We start from the raw sequence: 17,825 nt of genomic DNA on the forward strand, positions 1-17,825 counted from the left end.
ACCAAAAATTGAATTATCTCATACTTAATTTGTGACTTGTGAATTTTTCCCTTGAGCTTTCCCACCAAAGAATCATGTCCTCAGGCTGAAGGTTGTACTCGGTCCAAGTGTAGGTCCCCTCTGCCCTATGGAAAATTAAAAAAATAATAAAATTTTTATCTGAAATTCTGTTATTCTTAAAAAAAGAAATATAATTTAAATTTTATGTTAAATCAAATTGTTAGGCCAGCACATGCTTTATGCTTATAAGTTATAATATATCTAGTCCTGTTTGGCCTCCATTACATTAGATTTCATTTTTCTCTTTTCTATTTTCAACCACACAATCTTTCATAAAATAATATTATACGTAAATTGAAAAATATTCCTTCTTTTTCAACTCCTCATTTTTTCAAAAAATATTATTCCACCTATTTTCTTTCAAAAAATGGGAGGCCAAATGGGGGTCTAATGTCACATTAAAATAAAAGATACCTTATTTAAGTAATTAAATATATTTCAACCAACATATTTGTCTGATTTTAACCTTCTCAATTATCAATTAACTTCTTTGACCAACTTTTCTTTCTACCTTTCAAATTAATGAAATTTGGTTATACTCGCACCACATTTTTACAAATAAATCATATTTTAATTGTATTGAAGATCTCTAACTTCAATTTATTATCACATCTATGTCTTTAATTATTTTTCATCACATTTTATTAATTAATAAACCTTATATCTATAACACCAATTTTCATTCAAAAACTTTGTTGGTTCTTTAAAATGAAGAATATGTAAGAACTAGAGAGTGACCCAAATTGTATTTGGAATATTATTGGAATCTCATTCGAAGTTTATTTGGCAAATTCTAGTTGAAGTTCTATTTGGAAACACAATAGGGAGTTGAAACTTTTGTTGAAGCTGAAGAGATTAAGATATGGACCAAGAAGAAATTTTCGGCGCTTTTCCAATAGCTAGTGTCGATTTTATTCCGCAAGTGAACGGATCGTAACAAGTAGTAAAGTAGACATTTTGAGTCCGGATTATCATTTCCACAAGAACTATACTTTAGTACTCAATTTATTATTCCTAACTTCTATTTGATGAAAATAAATAAATAAATAAAATGATTGAATGTGATTTTTAAATCTAACTACTAAAGATTTCGTGAATGCAACAGAAAATTAATAAGAATTCAAATAATAAATGGAGATTAGGGCGGAACAAATTCACCTATTGGTCACCTTTATTTCTAATATCAAGATTCATAAAATTAAAATAGTGTTTGGTCGAATTCTTCTATTGTATTCAACTTACATCTCTCGAGTTCTCGTTGAACCTATTTAATTAGTTCAATTCCATATCTTTATACAAATTAAATTTAATTAAACGAAATAACAATTCTAAGAATTTTTATAGGACCGCAGTTATTGATATAGGTATCTTTACACGTTATATTAATTTACTAGATTTTAATATGTGGTCTAAACAAGAAAACGCATCTCTACATAATTATTGTTCACAAAATTATTTAATAATTGGCCAAAAAATTCAAAGTATTACGAACATAATTAAAATCCACACATAAAATATAAAAGAACATGAATCTGAAATAGAAGAAATAAAGGTCACAAATCAGTTACATTGTTCGCCCTAAAATTAAATTTAGCTACGCATATTAACATAGAAAAACAAGAAATTATGAAAGACATCATCAGGTTAATTGACGGAACATGAATAATTTGCAAAAAGTAAAATCTGTCATTTTTTCTGCAAGTTGCCATCTCTTTGTGTTTTTATCTCTTTCGATTTTCTGTGCACGTAACCAAATAATAAATTTCAACAACCTGGTCTCTCAAATTCCCAACGTGTGTGTGCATATTATCTACCGCCTCAAAAGTGTGTCAAATATAAAATATTGGCTGCCTCTCAAATCCCTACTCTCCCAGTTTGCTCTCTGCGTGAATGTATAAATCTCTCTCCAAAATAATTAAGTAGCCACCAAATTTGACCAAAAAAAATGTATTCTAGCTGCTCTGATTTTCGTGCGTGTATATAGGATATTGGCGACCCTTTTTTGCCTCCTGCGTGTATATATATCTCCATGCAGTAGGCAGCCCTTGTTGATATTTTATATGAGTTGAATTCCCATGTGGCCCACATGTTTGACTCCAAATTCCTTTTCAATTTGTTGGCAGCCGAAGGTCCAATTTATAATTGGACTTCCCAGCCTTTTGAATTCCTATAAAATTTGATTCTATTGGAGGCCCAATTAATAACTTATTTTCTTCAGGTTGTTCAACTTTTAAGTTAATGTAATGTAGTCCTTGAGCTCCTCCATTGTGCAATCAACGTCCTCTTCAATTTTTCAAGTGTTGAATTTGATCTTCAATATTGCATCCACTAGCCAATTTGTTCTTCATCCTTTTCCATTTGCTTCAAACGAGTCCATCACTAAAAAAGACTAAAATTAACTCAAGTTAAATAGAAATTAATAACTTGACGACATAAAAACTTAATAAAATGGTCTAAATAAGTGCAAAGTCTGCACTCATCAGCTAGCCACTAGCTTACCGCTCGAGCGATGCCATCGAAATACTTTGTAGAGAGCTGGCGCCCACCTAGCACTTAAGCAGCAGCTCGTCCGGTCCAGACCCATTTTTGCATTTTGACGCGTTAAGTTTGGACCTACTTGTTCCCTATATATATTTGGCTCCTCTCTACAATTTATTTAGGTTGTTTAATCTCATTATAAGTTAAAAATAATGTAACAGAAAATCTTCGTATTCTTTTTCCATATTATAATAAAATCATCATTCTCTGCAAATTACATTATTTTGTGATCTTTATTTCATATTGTGTCTATAATTTCATATTTTCTCCAACAAATTGGTATTAGATTAATCCGATTCTAGTTTTACGCACAAAAATTGGTATCAGAGCCTTTGGTTTTCCAATTCTTAGGAAGATTGTTGATCAAGTTAAGAGATCAACTTAATCTTTCATGATAGTAACTGTGAAGTATGATATTCTACTATTAAATCACAATGCAAAATTCTCTTTTTGGCAGATAAAGATGCGAGCAATATTTACTCGGATGGATTTGAACAACGCGTTGTTGAGATTTGATAAGATGTTCATAATTTGGACTTCGAAGGAGAAACAAGGAGGGATCGAAAAGCCCTATCTCAAATACATCCTCATCTTTCAAATAATATTCTTAAAACATTTTTAAGTAGAAGTCAACCACTACATTATGGTTGAAATTTGAGCACTTATACATGACGAAGAGTCTTATTAGCTAATTGCATCAGAAGCAATGTTTATATTCTCATCGTATGACAGAAGGTATATCTCTTAGGGATCACATAGCTATTTTTAAGAAAATTGTTGCTGATTTAAAGACCTTGAATGTCAAATATAATGAAGTAGATTTGGGATTGATTTGATTGTGTTCATTACCCATTTCATACATATTTTTTAGAGACATGATTTTATATACTTGTGATACTGTTACAATCGAAGAAGACTATAATGTTCTATATTCAAAAGAGAAGATGAAGTATCTGGTTACATTTGAGGTTTATAGAGATAGCATCATTATTGATTTTGGTCGTACAAGACACAAGTCAAAATCTAACTTCAAAATTTGTAATTATTGCAAGAAGAGAAGGCATTTGATAAACGAATGTTATAATTTGCAGAATAAAGTAAACATAACTACAAATCAACAATCAAAAACTCTAGGGAGAAGCAAATATTGCAGAAAATCTCAACAGTAATGGAGAGCTTTTACTTATGTTAGACTCCAGCTCCAAACCTGACGAGACTTGGATTCTTGATATAACTTGTACTTTTTTATATTTGTCCCAATGGGGATATTTTTCAACATATGAAGAAGTTTCAAAATGTATTATGATGATTGACAATAATACAAGAAACTTGAGAGGAGCGACGAACCTGAGAAAGGGATCCAGAATCTGAGAAAGCGACTGGAGGGGAAGGAACTAGGCTGCCACCATAAAGCGATAGTGAGACTTGAGTCGAACTAGGGCATTTGTACTGGTCGTGCTAGGTTAAATCGGGGTTGGTAAGGAAGATTGTCGTGTAACTGATATTGGCTATGTCAAAATAAAGATGTTTGATGGGATGGTTAGAACACTTGATGCAGTGAGACATGTACCAGATCTAAAGAGAAGTTTATCTTCTTAAGTACTCTTGATTTGAAAAAGGTATAAGTACACTATTGAAAGTAAGGTTCTGAAGGTTAGTAAAAGAGACCGTGTTTTGTTAAAGGGATGTGGAAAATCCCATTTATATATCTTTTAGTGTTTTAAGAATCTCTGATCAATCGAAATGGTTTGAGAACTTATGTAGATTTGAAGTTCAATTTTGTACCATTAAAGTCTAATTTGAGATCTTTTTTAAAGAATACATCACCGTTGAATTTAGAAGTTATGGGTAAATCTACCTTGCTACCGTTATTGGCGGTGTTATTGTATTTAATTGCTAGTAATATACCCATCTTTGGCCATAAGACTCCACATGGGTACTATTTCGTTGATTTAGTTGATGAGTTGAATGCAACTAAGGATGTTGATTCTAACCAATATCCTTCTCTTAATGCATTCAGTTGTGATTCTGTTACAAAGTTTTGTTTCAACCTTGTTTGGTGAACATTAGATCACTTTTGCACCTATCTGAGGTGACATAGGTGGGGGGAATATTTCTAGTTGAAAATTTTTTATGGAGAATTTCATTTGTGTTTTTTTGTAAAAAAGTTGAAATTTATTCCTTGTAGTGAAATTTCTCTTTAGGTGGGGAATCTTTGAAGTTTGTTTATTGCGTGTAATTCATGTCAAGGTGGAGTTTGTTGGAATTAGGATGTGATCCGAATTCTATTTGAAATTTTATTTGGAATTCTTTGAAGCATATTTGGCAAATTATAGTTGAAGTTCCTTTGGAAACCCAATCAAGAGTTGGAATTTGTGTTGGATTTGAAGAAGTTAATATACGGATTGGAGAGAAATTTTAGACCTTTTGTTATTAGTTGGTCGCTAGGCAATCGCTTAAGTGACGCCGTAGGAATTCTGTGCAGAGAGCTAGCATCCTCCTAGCGCTTGAGTGGTGGCTCATCTGGTCCTGGTCCGTTTTCATGTTTGACACATTTTGAACACTCATTTCCATCTATAATTCTACTATTATGGTTTGGATGTCCTGTATTTGTTTCGTATATATGTTTGACTCTTCTCTACAATTTAGTCAAGGTTATTTAATCTTATTGTAAGTTAGAAATATTGCAAACACAAAATTTTTGTATTCTTTTTTTATATTATAATAAGATCTACATTCTTTGCAAATTACATGGTTTTCGTGTTTTTGTGATATTTTATTTCATATTGTATCTATAATCTCATATTTTCCCCCAACAAATTAATATTTGACTAATTCAGTTCCAATTTTTCTATACAACTAAATATTTAGTTTCAATTTTGTATTTGTTTACATAAATCTTTCTAATCTCTCTTAACGTGATTTTTGGATAGAATTGTCATTAGAAACAAAATATGCTAATTAATTTACTCAAAACTATGAATTGTCGTCACATCAAAATATCCATCTTTTTATGCTCCTATTTAGATTTCTTGTATGCAATACTTCAAATCTAAAATCTCAATCAATCCTTAAATATACAAGATTAATTTGTATAAGTTTACCAAGTGAACTAACTAGAAACGGATAATTTCATTACTTGCATGCAACACAAGATGAATGATGTTTCTATCATCACTAAAATATCACACTTACTACATTTTCTAGAAAATAAATATATTTTGACAAAATTTAGTTGACAAGAGAGAACAGAAAAAATGCAATTTCCAAACTGTTCTCTATTCTCGAAGATAAATAAAATCCTTTCATTTTTTCACCTTTCCTTTAACATAAAGAATCAAAGATTAGCAATGGAAAATCAGTTTAAGCTAAGATCATGACAGGTCCATAAACTCCTTCTGCCAACAATAATTGGAAGTGATTTAAGTAGGCATGAGATCGAGATACATGGCAAAATAAGATGTATCTCATTCCTTTAACTAGGTTTGTTAACCTAGAACCATTCTTCACTGCCTTGGGACAAGGGCTGAGCCTTTTTCAATCACATAGTTACTAAAACTCAATTTTTATTCTAACCATACAGGAGTCTAGTTGAGATTTAGACGATTGATCAACTGTGTAAATATTTAACATTATCATTTTAAGTACATGATTCATAGGAATTCAGGGGCGAATCTAACATGAATGTTCAATTAGGGCGGACGTTGACTTTGTCCACCACCAAACTTAAAATTTGATTAATGAAAAAATTGATAAGTTTTAGAAAAAAAAACTCTGTCCAACAAGTCGTCATATAATTTTGTTAAAACTTCAACCCAACACTACCTATCTCACATTAATGTTTATCCATCCAAATGACAAAGAGGCGGCATGAAATGGCTTCTTCAACCTCCAATCTGAAGCAACCCATTCAATTTAAGTTGTTTCCATTCATTTTCTATCCCAAATTTACATCTATCAAATGGATTCTTCTTCTTAATATACATATTCTAATCATTATACACATCCAAACAATTAAAAGATAAAATGCAGAATCAGGAAAAAATAATTAAAACTTGTTACTACAAATCCAAATTCATTCATTAGCAATTTTGTTGTTTTTTTTTTTTTTTTTGGATAGAATTAAGACCTTTGGATCTTTCAAGTTGAGAGTTATAAACTTGTTTTCCTGCGCTTACAAGCACGCGTTTACACTGAACTTTTAACTTTTATTTACTTCTAAATAAAATAATTTGAGTATTATGACGTTATTTCATTTAAATTTGCATCAAAATTCAGCCAATAGTGAACTCATATTGAAAAGGCAATTTCATTCATACTGAAAGTCTAAAACCAATAGTGACCCAATTTTTTCCCCACCTTAACTCATATCGAGTTTGTCTAAAAAATTCACGATAACAAATTGATATTGAAAAGACATTGCAGAATATGCCACAGGCCCACAGTATAGAACTTCCACTGATTTAAGAATTAACAGAGAATGAATAGAATTTAAAGGCTAGCAAGTAATATATTTAAAAAAAAAAAAAAAAGGCTAAGACGAGGAATCCGGTCACAGCCAAATCCAAGAGAAATAGGCATCAAAATTCAGTAAAAATTATTGCGATAATATGATAGGAAACAATTTGTACCCTTCTAGGTCTACTCGGTCCAAATAGTAAATTTCATATGGTGAGTATGTAATCAACAACGAAGAATTAGGTGAAAATGGTAATACCACTTCGCACCAGTGGGTTCACGTTCACCGTACACGCCGCTGCTAGCTCAATCAGTGAACTCAGGTAATCAATTTAACAGTATTCTGATACATGGGGAAAAAAAATTATTGACTTATCAAATTATCTATTGAGCCATGAAAAAAATTCAACAAAAGAAAGAAACAAATCCACTATCTGTTAAGAATCAAGAAAGGTTTGCTGCTCTTCTCTAAGTTATCTCTACTGCCAGTTTGAACTTTGACGGGAAGGAATTGGGGAAAGATGATTTCATTTTCATTAATTTGGGCCTGCCTAATTATATATATAAAAAAAAAAACACAAAAGCCCGCCCACTAACTCTAAGCTGAACTGCCCAACAGTGAACAACCCAAGTCATCACAAAATCACAGTCAGCCCAAATCCTCTCTTCCTCTTCTTCTTTCTTCCTGTGCCTTTGACTGCAAAGAGAAGCTCCCTTCCTTTGGGCTATGGCAATTGGCGAATTCAGCTAGGGCGGCCGCTCTAGTTTGTCACCACCTAGATTCGCCACTGCATAGGATCTATAATTATCAGCCGCCCTAACTCGCCACCATCTAAATCCGCCACTACATTGAATCTATAATTACCACTTACTTTTTATTAACGTATAGCCTTTGTTTGAGTGTGCTTTGAATTTTTATTATTTTTTTTTGGGGAGAATGTATGATTAAAATATGGCTCAAACAAAGGCATAATAGAAAATTAGTTAAATTATAATTTAAAACCTCATAATTTCTCAACGTGGTTAGAAATTAGACTTTAAAAATTCCTCTCCATAACGAATTAATTTTATAACATAAAATACAATTAACAGTCAAATTTGACCAAGTTAGCACCGTGCCGCAAGTATTCCTCTTCGATATGTTGTACATTATGCTACATGAGTTGAACATTTTACTTTCTTCTTCAAAACCATTGAATAAGGGACCCCACGCATCATACCAGAAATCGACGGTGGAGATTATGTGATGCAGCTGGGAGCATACAGGTTACGTGTATGAGTGTATACATAGTAGGTCGTTCCCTTCCTGTAGTAGCAATAAAATAAAAATTAACAAAAGAAAAATAGTCTGTACTTTCTGCAAACATTCATTCATTTCATCTCTCTCTGCGACCGTTTCCTCTCACTGGAGACGACGTCGTTTTCGATGTACCTTGGCTCGTTTTGTTGTGTGTACAGCTGAAGCGTGAGAAAGAGGAGCAAGTTTTATTATCGGTGTTCTGTTTGAACACGTCGGGAAAAGTGTAAAGTCAAGCGCTCTCGATCGATCCCTGAAATTCCCCGATTCTGAGGTTTTTTTAACTTATTTTCTGCGTGAAAAACGTTGTTGGATTTTTGAGGTTGTTTCGTGCTTTTATAAATGTTCGATTGGTGCGTGTTTTGAGTTGAAGTTTGATTTTATTTTTTATTTTTGAAAAAAAATTGTTTCTGGAAGTAAAAATATTGATGATTTATAGAGTTGATTGACTGTAATTATTGGAGTGCAAAAGAAATGAGTGGTCAAATGAATAACTATGGTTTGATTGTTTACTTTCTTTGAGCTTGTATTGATTAATATGAATTTTATTGAAGCTCTTATAATTAGGGTTTTATTCAGTCTAATCAACTTTTGAAGTGTTCTATCTCTAAATGTTCGGTTTGAGAAAACTATATGAACATTTTTATGGATGATTACGGGTCAGTATCGAACTTTATGTTTTTGTCAATTGTGTGTATGGCGTTGGGTGACTGGTGGGTCATGTAGAGGAACCATTAGACTTTTGGAAGTAATTTTGGTTTGTGTAGCATCTATATTTATTTGTTTGTGTGCGTGGTGATGGGTGACTGGTGGGTTGAGTGAAGGGTTCATTATATTTTTTGGAAGTAATTTTGGTTTGTGTAACATCTTGATTGAGACTTGATATATTATTAATGATTCATTTTATTTATTTATTTATTTTTGTAGGGTTTTGGTGAGCGAGGTCCAGAGCGTCAAAATTCTCATGCAGAAGATATAAATTTTTTGAAGTATTTGTGCTGCTATAACTGTTTTGCCTGAAGAAAAATGCCGGAGGGGCCAAAATTTACAGGAATTATAGGCCTACACAATAATCATGACAATTTCGATTTCTCGCAAGATTTTTATCGTAAGCTCAATGAGGGTTCTAACATGTCCATTGATAGTTATGGGAGTTTACAGATGAGCAATGGCGGAGGCTCCGTTGCCATGTCAATGGACAACAGCAGTGTTGGTTCAAATGATTCCCACACCCGTATCTTGGGTCACCAAGGCCTCAAGTATGTCAAAGACTATTCCGTTGCGGCAAGTGTCAATCCTGGGAGAGTCTCCCAAGGGCTGAGCGATGATGCCCTGGCCCAAGCTTTGATGGACCCTCAATACCCTACCGATGGGCTTGGGAACTATGACGAGTGGACAATTGACTTGAGGAAGCTCAACATGGGGCAAGCTTTTGCTCAGGGCGCATTTGGGAAGCTCTATAAGGGTACTTATAATGGAGAAGATGTTGCAATTAAGCTTTTAGAGAAGCCAGAGAATGATCCAGAGAGGGCACACTTGATGGAGCAGCAGTTTCAGCAGGAGGTGATGATGTTGGCAAGGTTGAAGCATCCGAACATTGTTCGCTTTATTGGTGCATGCCGTAAACCCATGGTCTGGTGTATCGTAACTGAGTATGCAAAGGGGGGTTCTGTGCGCCAGTTCTTAGCAAAGAGACAGAAACGATCTGTGCCTTTAAAATTGGCTGTAAAGCAGGCCTTGGATGTTGCAAGGGGGATGGAATATGTCCACAGATTAAACTTGATTCACCGAGACTTGAAGTCCGACAATCTTCTAATTTCAGCTGACAAGTCAATTAAGATTGCAGATTTTGGGGTTGCTCGTATTGAGGTGCAAACCGAAGGAATGACACCAGAGACGGGGACTTATCGATGGATGGCCCCGTATGTTTCCTACTCTTCTTTTTTGCTTCTGCTGTGACTCATAAATTTAATCTTTTTACTGGTCTTAAAACTTTTTACAGAAACAAATTTTTTTCTTTTTTAATTTTAGGAGTTTCTTTCTAAGTTATGTTGCTACTATTTTACCATTGTTTCTCTGCTTTAATTTAATTTAATTTAATTTTTTTATTTTTCTAAGTCCACAATTTTTCAAGTTTTCTTGTTATACACGTTCAATTTGTTGTTCCGTCATATGTCCTTGTGCAGGTGAGAATACAAAATGAGTTGCATAAATTTAGAAATGGGGTTGGTTTAGCTGTTGGATTTAATTATTGTAAAATTTCCTAACAGAAGACGGTGACAGAAATTGAAATAGGAACAAATATTTCCTCTTTACTAGTACCTGAGTAATTTGAGTATGACTCCATTATATTGCTTTCTGCACAGTTTCTTGCTTGTTTCGTTTTTTAGCTTCTGTGCTCATTTACATACAAAATATTGAAAAGTATGGGAGAGATTAATCTGCTGCATACTAACGTTTGTCATACTCTTGGGCATGCTAATATATGCTGTATCAGTTCGTCTAATAGCCTTGCACAGTTATCTGCTAGCTATCCTTTGCTTTCATAAACAACACTATATTTCTGTGGCCCCCTTGAGATGTATTGAATTGTACAGAAAAAAGACAGGTGTCTACATATTGCTGATAGTTATATTTGGATTTCCAAAAAGCCACAGATAACACCTGTGTTTTGAGGTAAGATAGCATTGCTTACTTAGAGTATTCCACTCAGCCATTTATTTTTGAGTCCCATCTTCTGATTGATGGAATTCTTCTCTACATGTTGCCAACCTTTTATAGTTTAAGTTTCTGTTAAGGTTCTAACTGGAGAAATTGAGAACAAAGGGATGGTTATTGATTTCTGAAAGCAATGACAGGGAATGTAAAGTAAAACAGATAAACTAGACTCTCTTCTACTACTCAACTCTTGCCTGCCTATCACTACAGTTTGCCCCTCTATTTATATATCCTTTCTAACTGCTTGCTCCCCTTCTCAGCCTGCATTAATAACAGAATTCTGTTGCTACACATTCTTCTCAATTCTACGGGCTCTTCTAGAATTGGAGGCCTATCATTATCCCCGGGTTCCAAAAACACCTTGTCCTCAAGGTGGAAATCATATTTTGTCTCATATTTTGCAATTGGATTCGAAGATGGAATTCGCCAGCCATGACATTTAATGGCTAAGCTGGAATTCAATCGGCAAATATTGGGAGTAGGCAACTCCATAGCCCGTTGCCCCTACCACCAAAATTTCCCATTTTTGATTTAGAGATGGGTTGTGAACTAATTTAGGAATTGAAGAGAGGCACTGTTTTGCAAATTGAAGAGAAAGTCGATGTAGTCTCTTCACAAGAAGAAATCAGATCTGTATACTTACTTGGGTTTGTTTTGCTTGGGACTTGTTTCAGTCGTAAGTTTCCTTCTACAGATCGGGCCATCTCCGAAATCAAGCCCACATGTTTTTTATTTTTTGAAGTTGAGCCCTAAGTGCCAGACCTTTGCCTTTTATTGATTGGACCCTCTCCAAGACCAATCCCACAGGCTTTTGAAAATGAATTTTAGGCGTAATTGTCAGCCCACTAATATATTTTTCTTCCCTTTTGTTAGTCGACACCTTCATCTTCTTCTACTTGATTTGCTGTAGCAATCTTTGTTTAGAAACCTCCGGTGGAGGAGAAAGTAAGAGTTCCAACATCTTGAGTTTCCAAACATGCTGCTAATCACCACCATCTCTATTTTGATCAGAAGCTTTTGTAATTCCTTCGGTACCGCCACCCCGCTCCTTCTAGCCATTTTCCTTTGTCTTGTGCTGGTTGATCCACCAAGGGTTCCCAGTGGACGTTAGGAGGTAGCTTTCGTTCCATAACACTTTTGGATCTATCTCCTTCGAATACCTGGTCATTGTTGTCTTGTGAAAAATCTAGGCAACCATATTTTTTGGGTTTCTTCCTTGGACAGCAGTAACTTTTCCATGCTGTGTGTGAGGAGACCTTTCCAAATCCAGTAAGCGCTGCATCTGACATATCAATTGCTTCATCTCCTTCTCCATGGCTTCCACTTTGATTTCTATCTTCTTTTGAGCCATCAGAATCGGTCACTCTGATACCAATTGTTAAGGTTCTAATTGGAGAAATTAAGAACAAAGGGATGTTTATTGATTTCTAAAATCATTTACAGGGAAATGTAAAGCAAAACAGATAAACTAGACTGTCTTCTACCACTCAACTGTTGCCTACCTACCCCTACGGTTTGCCCCTCTATTTACATATCCTTTCCAACTGCTCTCCCCCTTCTCTGTCTGCATTAATAACAGTATTCTGTTGCTACACATTCTTCTCAATTCTCTGGGCTTTTCTAGAATTGGAGGCCTATTAGTTTCATGGTGAAATTATATTTTCAATTCCTAAATAAACATATGAATGAACTATGCAGAGGAATCAGATTTATTGGTTGGTGGACAAATATCATGTCCCTTAAATTACACTAATCTTTCTCAATATCATTATTTATCTGTTCTTGTTAGGGTCCCCACCCATCCCCCAAAACACACACACACACACACACAAAAAAAAATAAGTACGCACAAAAGAATAAAAAGAGAGAAGCTGTTAGATTGTTACCATTTTTATCTATATTGTTCAATACTTCATACGTAAACTTCTCAAAGTGATAAGATAAACTTATGACTTTCATAATGTTTCCTATTTGTAAAACACTTTTGCTTATAGTGTGAGGTCCTTGAAATAAAGATATGACTCTTGGGAAATTGCTTATATGTGGTGATGCCAAATACTAGAGATGAGAAATTTTACTTTAGTGGGTTTCATTTCGTTTTCCCCAGGTTATTCTCTATTTTTATTTCTTTTTCTAACTCTGGTCTCAATTACTTAGTCTCTGTTTGGTCTCCATTATAAATTAATACATTTTTTTTTGTCATTTTAACCACACATTCTCTGATAAAATAATATAATATGTAAACTCAAAATTTTTTCTTCTTTTTTATAAACACGTTCTTCAGAAAAATCACTATTCCAGAATACATAATCCCCCAAAACTCATTATAATGGATCCCAATTAAGGGCTTAATAAGGTTGAATGTCTAATTATGTACTAGTCCCTTGATTTAATCATTTGCTCATGAACTCAGTTACTGTCTCAAGCAAGAGAAATGAACAATTTCAACATTATTTATAGATATTAATGGCATGTTCATTATGGTAACTGAGCTGAAAAGGCATGGACATCAAATAGTGATAGAAAGGTTCTTTTTCAACATATATTTCTTGTGGAAGAATATTCCATAGTTAAAACTTGTCTCAAGCAAGAGAAATAAACTAGTATACAACATTATTTCTTGTGGAAGAATATTCCATAATAAAAAATTGTCTCAAGCAAGAGAAATAAACAATTAAATTATTTATAGATATTAATGATGTGTTCGTTTTCAACTTGAACATCATTGCTGAATGAAACTAATATCATTTAGATCACGATCTTCAAGGCATCATGACCGGGGCTGCAATGGACCAACCTTCTAAATATCAAAGTCAATTGATCACCTTGAATCCTTTCTACTAATTAGATTTTATGCAGTTGCTATACACCATTGCTTCTCTCATACCCATGAGCCGTTGATTTTACTTCTATGGCTCTTCTACTCGATTAACTTTGATGAACCCGACCTTTCATGCAACAGTAAATTGGTGTTTTGCTGAAGTATTTGTGGATTTATGCTTAAAAATGAAAGGTTAGGAAATTTCAAGATCACCGAATTTACGTATATAGTCTTCCTAGTCACTAAATATTTTGAGGCGAGATGAATACGGTGTTTTGATGTTTGTTTCTTCTTTAAGTTTCTTGGTATGATTTGTCTAGAGACTTAAAAGCCATGATATGGATCTGAAACTAGAAAATTCTCAATTTTGAATTACTGAACTACCTATATTTTTTCAGCAAACATTACATTTTGGCCTCACCATATGGTTATATTAGAGTTTGGAGGCTACCTAATTTAACTAAAGGTTTAAATGCTAAATAGGGGAAAACAAAAGATATATGGATCGAAACTATACTTAATAAATCTCCAGGAAAGTAAGAGAGAAACAAAAAGTGGAACTGATACTATATGTTTTATTCAATGGAAGGAATTAATCTAGGGCATCACCACAATACTACTCTGCTGATACGTATTTCAGAATATATAAATTTTTTTTTAAGTTATAACTGACACTTAAACTAAACTCCTAGTGGATTGGCATGATCATGTGGGTGTTTTCTGCTTACTGGAATGTCCAGGAAACCTGCAACCTGATATGCAACTTCATCTAGATTCATTAGCTATCACATACCTTGGTGAGTACGACTATTGTTGTAGATATGTAGGCTTATTGGTACAGCAAATATATCTTGAAAACTATATATTTGAGAAGGATGGTTCCTGTGGGATTGTACCTACTTGGTTCTGGTCCTATGGGCAGAATGGTCTTAGGAGTTTTGAAGACTTAAAAATTAGACAATTGTTCTTTTCTTAATCCCAAAACGCTTCTGATTCCACTAAAAAAATGACGATTCAATGTAAACATTAGGTTTACGTGGCTATTGATGGTCAGTGTGGGCAATTCTGTTCACAGACAGTTTACTGGTGATAACTAGAGACAGCAAGTACAAGGACTTGAAGCTTGCTTAGCCTTGAGCAATACGATTCTCTATCTTGGGGTTAAGTTTACATGGCTATTGATGGTCAGTGTGGACAATTCTGTTCACTGACAGTTTACTGGTGATAACTAGAGACAGCAAGTACAAGGACTTGAAGCTTGCTTAGCCTTGAGCAATACGATTCTCTATCTTGGGGATCTAGCAATACTGTGTTATTCACATTCTTTGCTTTATTGTGGACCCTATTCTCAATGTTGAAAACCTTGTTATATTCGTTGTTTCTCCGGAGTCTGGTTTTTTTAGGTTAGTAGATTCTAATGTGGCATTGATAGATACCTAACCTAGAAAACTTTTTGATTCAAGCTTCGAAATCCATTCGACACCCTCATTATCAGTTGACTCATGCCCGAAATAACCTTGCAACCATGTGAAGGCGATATCCAACTGCAAAATCAATACGTCAAGAATCTTTAATGTGATTTGATGCTTTAGGCATAGATGTGACACAACGACCATAATTATCTGCCTCTGGTTACTCAAAAAAAATGATGGGAATGAATTTATAATGATGTTAAATAAAAAACCTACTTGAAAGATTTTGGCAGCTCGGTGGATGTGTGAGAAGAAGCAAGTAATAGGCCAAAATAACATGTTGCCTTGTAATCATTATGTTACTACGCCCCATCTTGGTTTGGATAAAAATTAGATTTTAGTAGATTTTGATAATAGTAGTTGAAATATGTGGCTGGAAATAAATTTGGAGGAAAATGAGAGCCAAACAAGGGCTAAGTTTCAGCACTAATCTAGGCATGGAAATTTATTGGAAATATAATAGTTGTTATTTAGGAGGAGAATCTCTTTAGTGGGAAACGAACTTCCAGAAACCACCTACTCAATCAGTCTCATGCTGAAATAATGACGGTATAGCTGTCCTTCCGTTACAATTATCATTTTTGTCTATTTTCAATTTAATTTAAGCAATGTTTGTTGTTCATTGGAAACGTACAGAGTATTATGGTTGTTGAAAATGTTTATTACACAATTGCAGGAGAAGTGTACCAGCCAGTGATTACAGGCAATTAGAGATATTGTTACAATCTAGATGTTAAATGGGTGAATGCAACAGGAAAATGTGCTTGTAAATTGCAGGTGTGCATTCGAGGTCTATATAGGATGGGGGCCTAATATACGTGTGCAATGATGGGGGCCCAGTAGTACTGAAGATGGTAACAAATGGCGGGTTAGAATCTAAGAAATTAGTACAAGGTGTTTGGATGGTTAGGGCTATTAAATGATGAATTAGGAGGAGATGGGGTGACACAGGCGTTGAATGTGATGTGGCAGTTTTTCCGTGTATAATGAGAACAGTAGTGGATCTGATGTTTTGCTCGTAAACAGTTGTGTGTTATAGAGGCTTAATTGAAATTGTTGTCTTCTTAGTAATAGTAAAATTTACTGTTCATATTCTTTATTTAATGTTTCATTATAGGCTACTCACTGCTTGTTGCACTGAATATGCAGGGAAATGATCCAGCATAGGCCATACACCCAGAAAGTTGATGTGTATAGCTTTGGGATTGTACTTTGGGAGCTCATCACAGGAATGCTTCCCTTCCAGAACATGACTGCTGTTCAGGCAGCATTTGCAGTTGTCAATAAAGGTGTTCGTCCCAATATTCCCAATGATTGCCTTCCCTCTCTCAGCGAGATCATGACTCGATGCTGGGACACTGATCCTGATGTTAGGCCTTCCTTTAGTGAGGTAGTCAGAATGCTCGAGGTTGCAGAGACAGAGATCATGACTACTGTCAGAAAAGCTCGTTTCAGGTGCTGCATGAGTCTACCGATGACTACAGATTGATGACGAGAGAGGAAATTTGATAAGGGTAAGAACAAAGTAAAGAATTGGAAGGGGAAGAAACTAATTTGATATCAGCTTTGTGTATGTATCATCATCAGGCTTAATTTCTTTCTTCAGATAGATAAAGGGAGGAAAGTTATGACAAGATCTGCTTGCTTTATGTAATTTATTTTTATAAGTTTCTGACTCTAAGATCTTAGTAGGAGAGATTTTGTGTGTATTTATATGTGCCCGTTGTGTTATATTTAAATGCTACCTTTTTTGGTCTTGTATCCATCAACAATGGCAGGTAGAATATATTTACGTCAGACTCAGCTTATATTCTTGAATGTGAACTGTTTAGATACTGCTTTGAAGATGGTGAGTTTGGTCGGAGATTTTCTCCACCTCGGCCGTCTGCTTTTCTAAGTACTTCTTGGAGGTCTGTCCAATGGCAGCAAAACATTTCAGTTCCGGACGTGATGATGAATCATGTATAATTTGAATAATGCTTTTTAGCACTACTTAGTATACCAGTTTTTGGTGTCACGCTTTGATAAAGTTCTATTAAATGAATGATGTGGTATTGGATTTATGTGAACCTATCAAATTTGATGAAATCATGCTAAAGTTAGCCCATTTTTGTCAATTTTGTCTCTCACCTGAACGTGCAAAGTAATAGCAGCAGCACAATGAGTGTTTCGGTCGGAAGTGAAATGGAAGTCGGATTCAAGATGTCAATAAGATAGAAATGTAGATTTGAGTATTGCACCTTAAATCTGCTCTGTATAAAAAATAGGCCTGAAAATGCTTAAAAGCAACATCCCAACTTAGGCCCTGTTTGTGGTCCTTTAATTTCAAAAAATGGAGTGTGGAATAGTGATTGATGTTGAAATGTGGTTAAAAAAGAAGGAAATTTTTTTGATGTATGTGTAATATTATTTTAATGAAAAATGTGTTGTTAAAAATGAGTACTGTAGAAAAAATAATGTG

General features: G+C 34.4%; 1 protein-coding gene across 2 annotated transcripts; it reads left to right on the top strand.

Annotated features, from left to right (window-relative positions):
- Positions 1-8,363: 8,363 nt before the first annotated feature.
- Positions 8,364-17,481, top strand: LOC111403751 (serine/threonine-protein kinase HT1-like). Of its 2 annotated transcripts, XM_023032368.1 has the most exons (4): positions 8,364-8,627; positions 9,281-10,275; positions 16,514-16,878; positions 17,197-17,481. In XM_023032368.1, exons 2-3 carry the CDS (start codon positions 9,380-9,382, stop codon positions 16,851-16,853), a joined length of 1,236 nt encoding a protein of 411 aa, XP_022888136.1. In that variant the 5' UTR covers positions 8,364-8,627; positions 9,281-9,379; the 3' UTR covers positions 16,854-16,878; positions 17,197-17,481. The 2 variants fall into 2 exon arrangements, with proteins under 2 accessions (XP_022888136.1, XP_022888135.1); XM_023032367.1 differs by lacking the exon at positions 17,197-17,481 and having other exon boundaries at positions 16,514-17,174.
- Positions 17,482-17,825: the final 344 nt, after the last annotated feature.

This window comes from Olea europaea, chromosome 11 (assembly GCF_002742605.1).
Source record: "Olea europaea var. sylvestris chromosome 11, O_europaea_v1, whole genome shotgun sequence".
NCBI lineage: Eukaryota > Viridiplantae > Streptophyta > Magnoliopsida > Lamiales > Oleaceae > Olea > Olea europaea.

Bases quoted from the DNA above. Each gene is read 5' to 3' on its own strand.
- LOC111403751 (XM_023032368.1), top strand. From the start codon at position 9,380: ATGCCGGAGGGGCCAAAATTTACAGGAATTATAGGCCTACACAATAAT. The intron at 10,276-16,513 runs GTATGTTTCCTA...CTGAATATGCAG, and splicing joins ACTTATCGATGGATGGCCCC to GGAAATGATCCAGCATAGGC.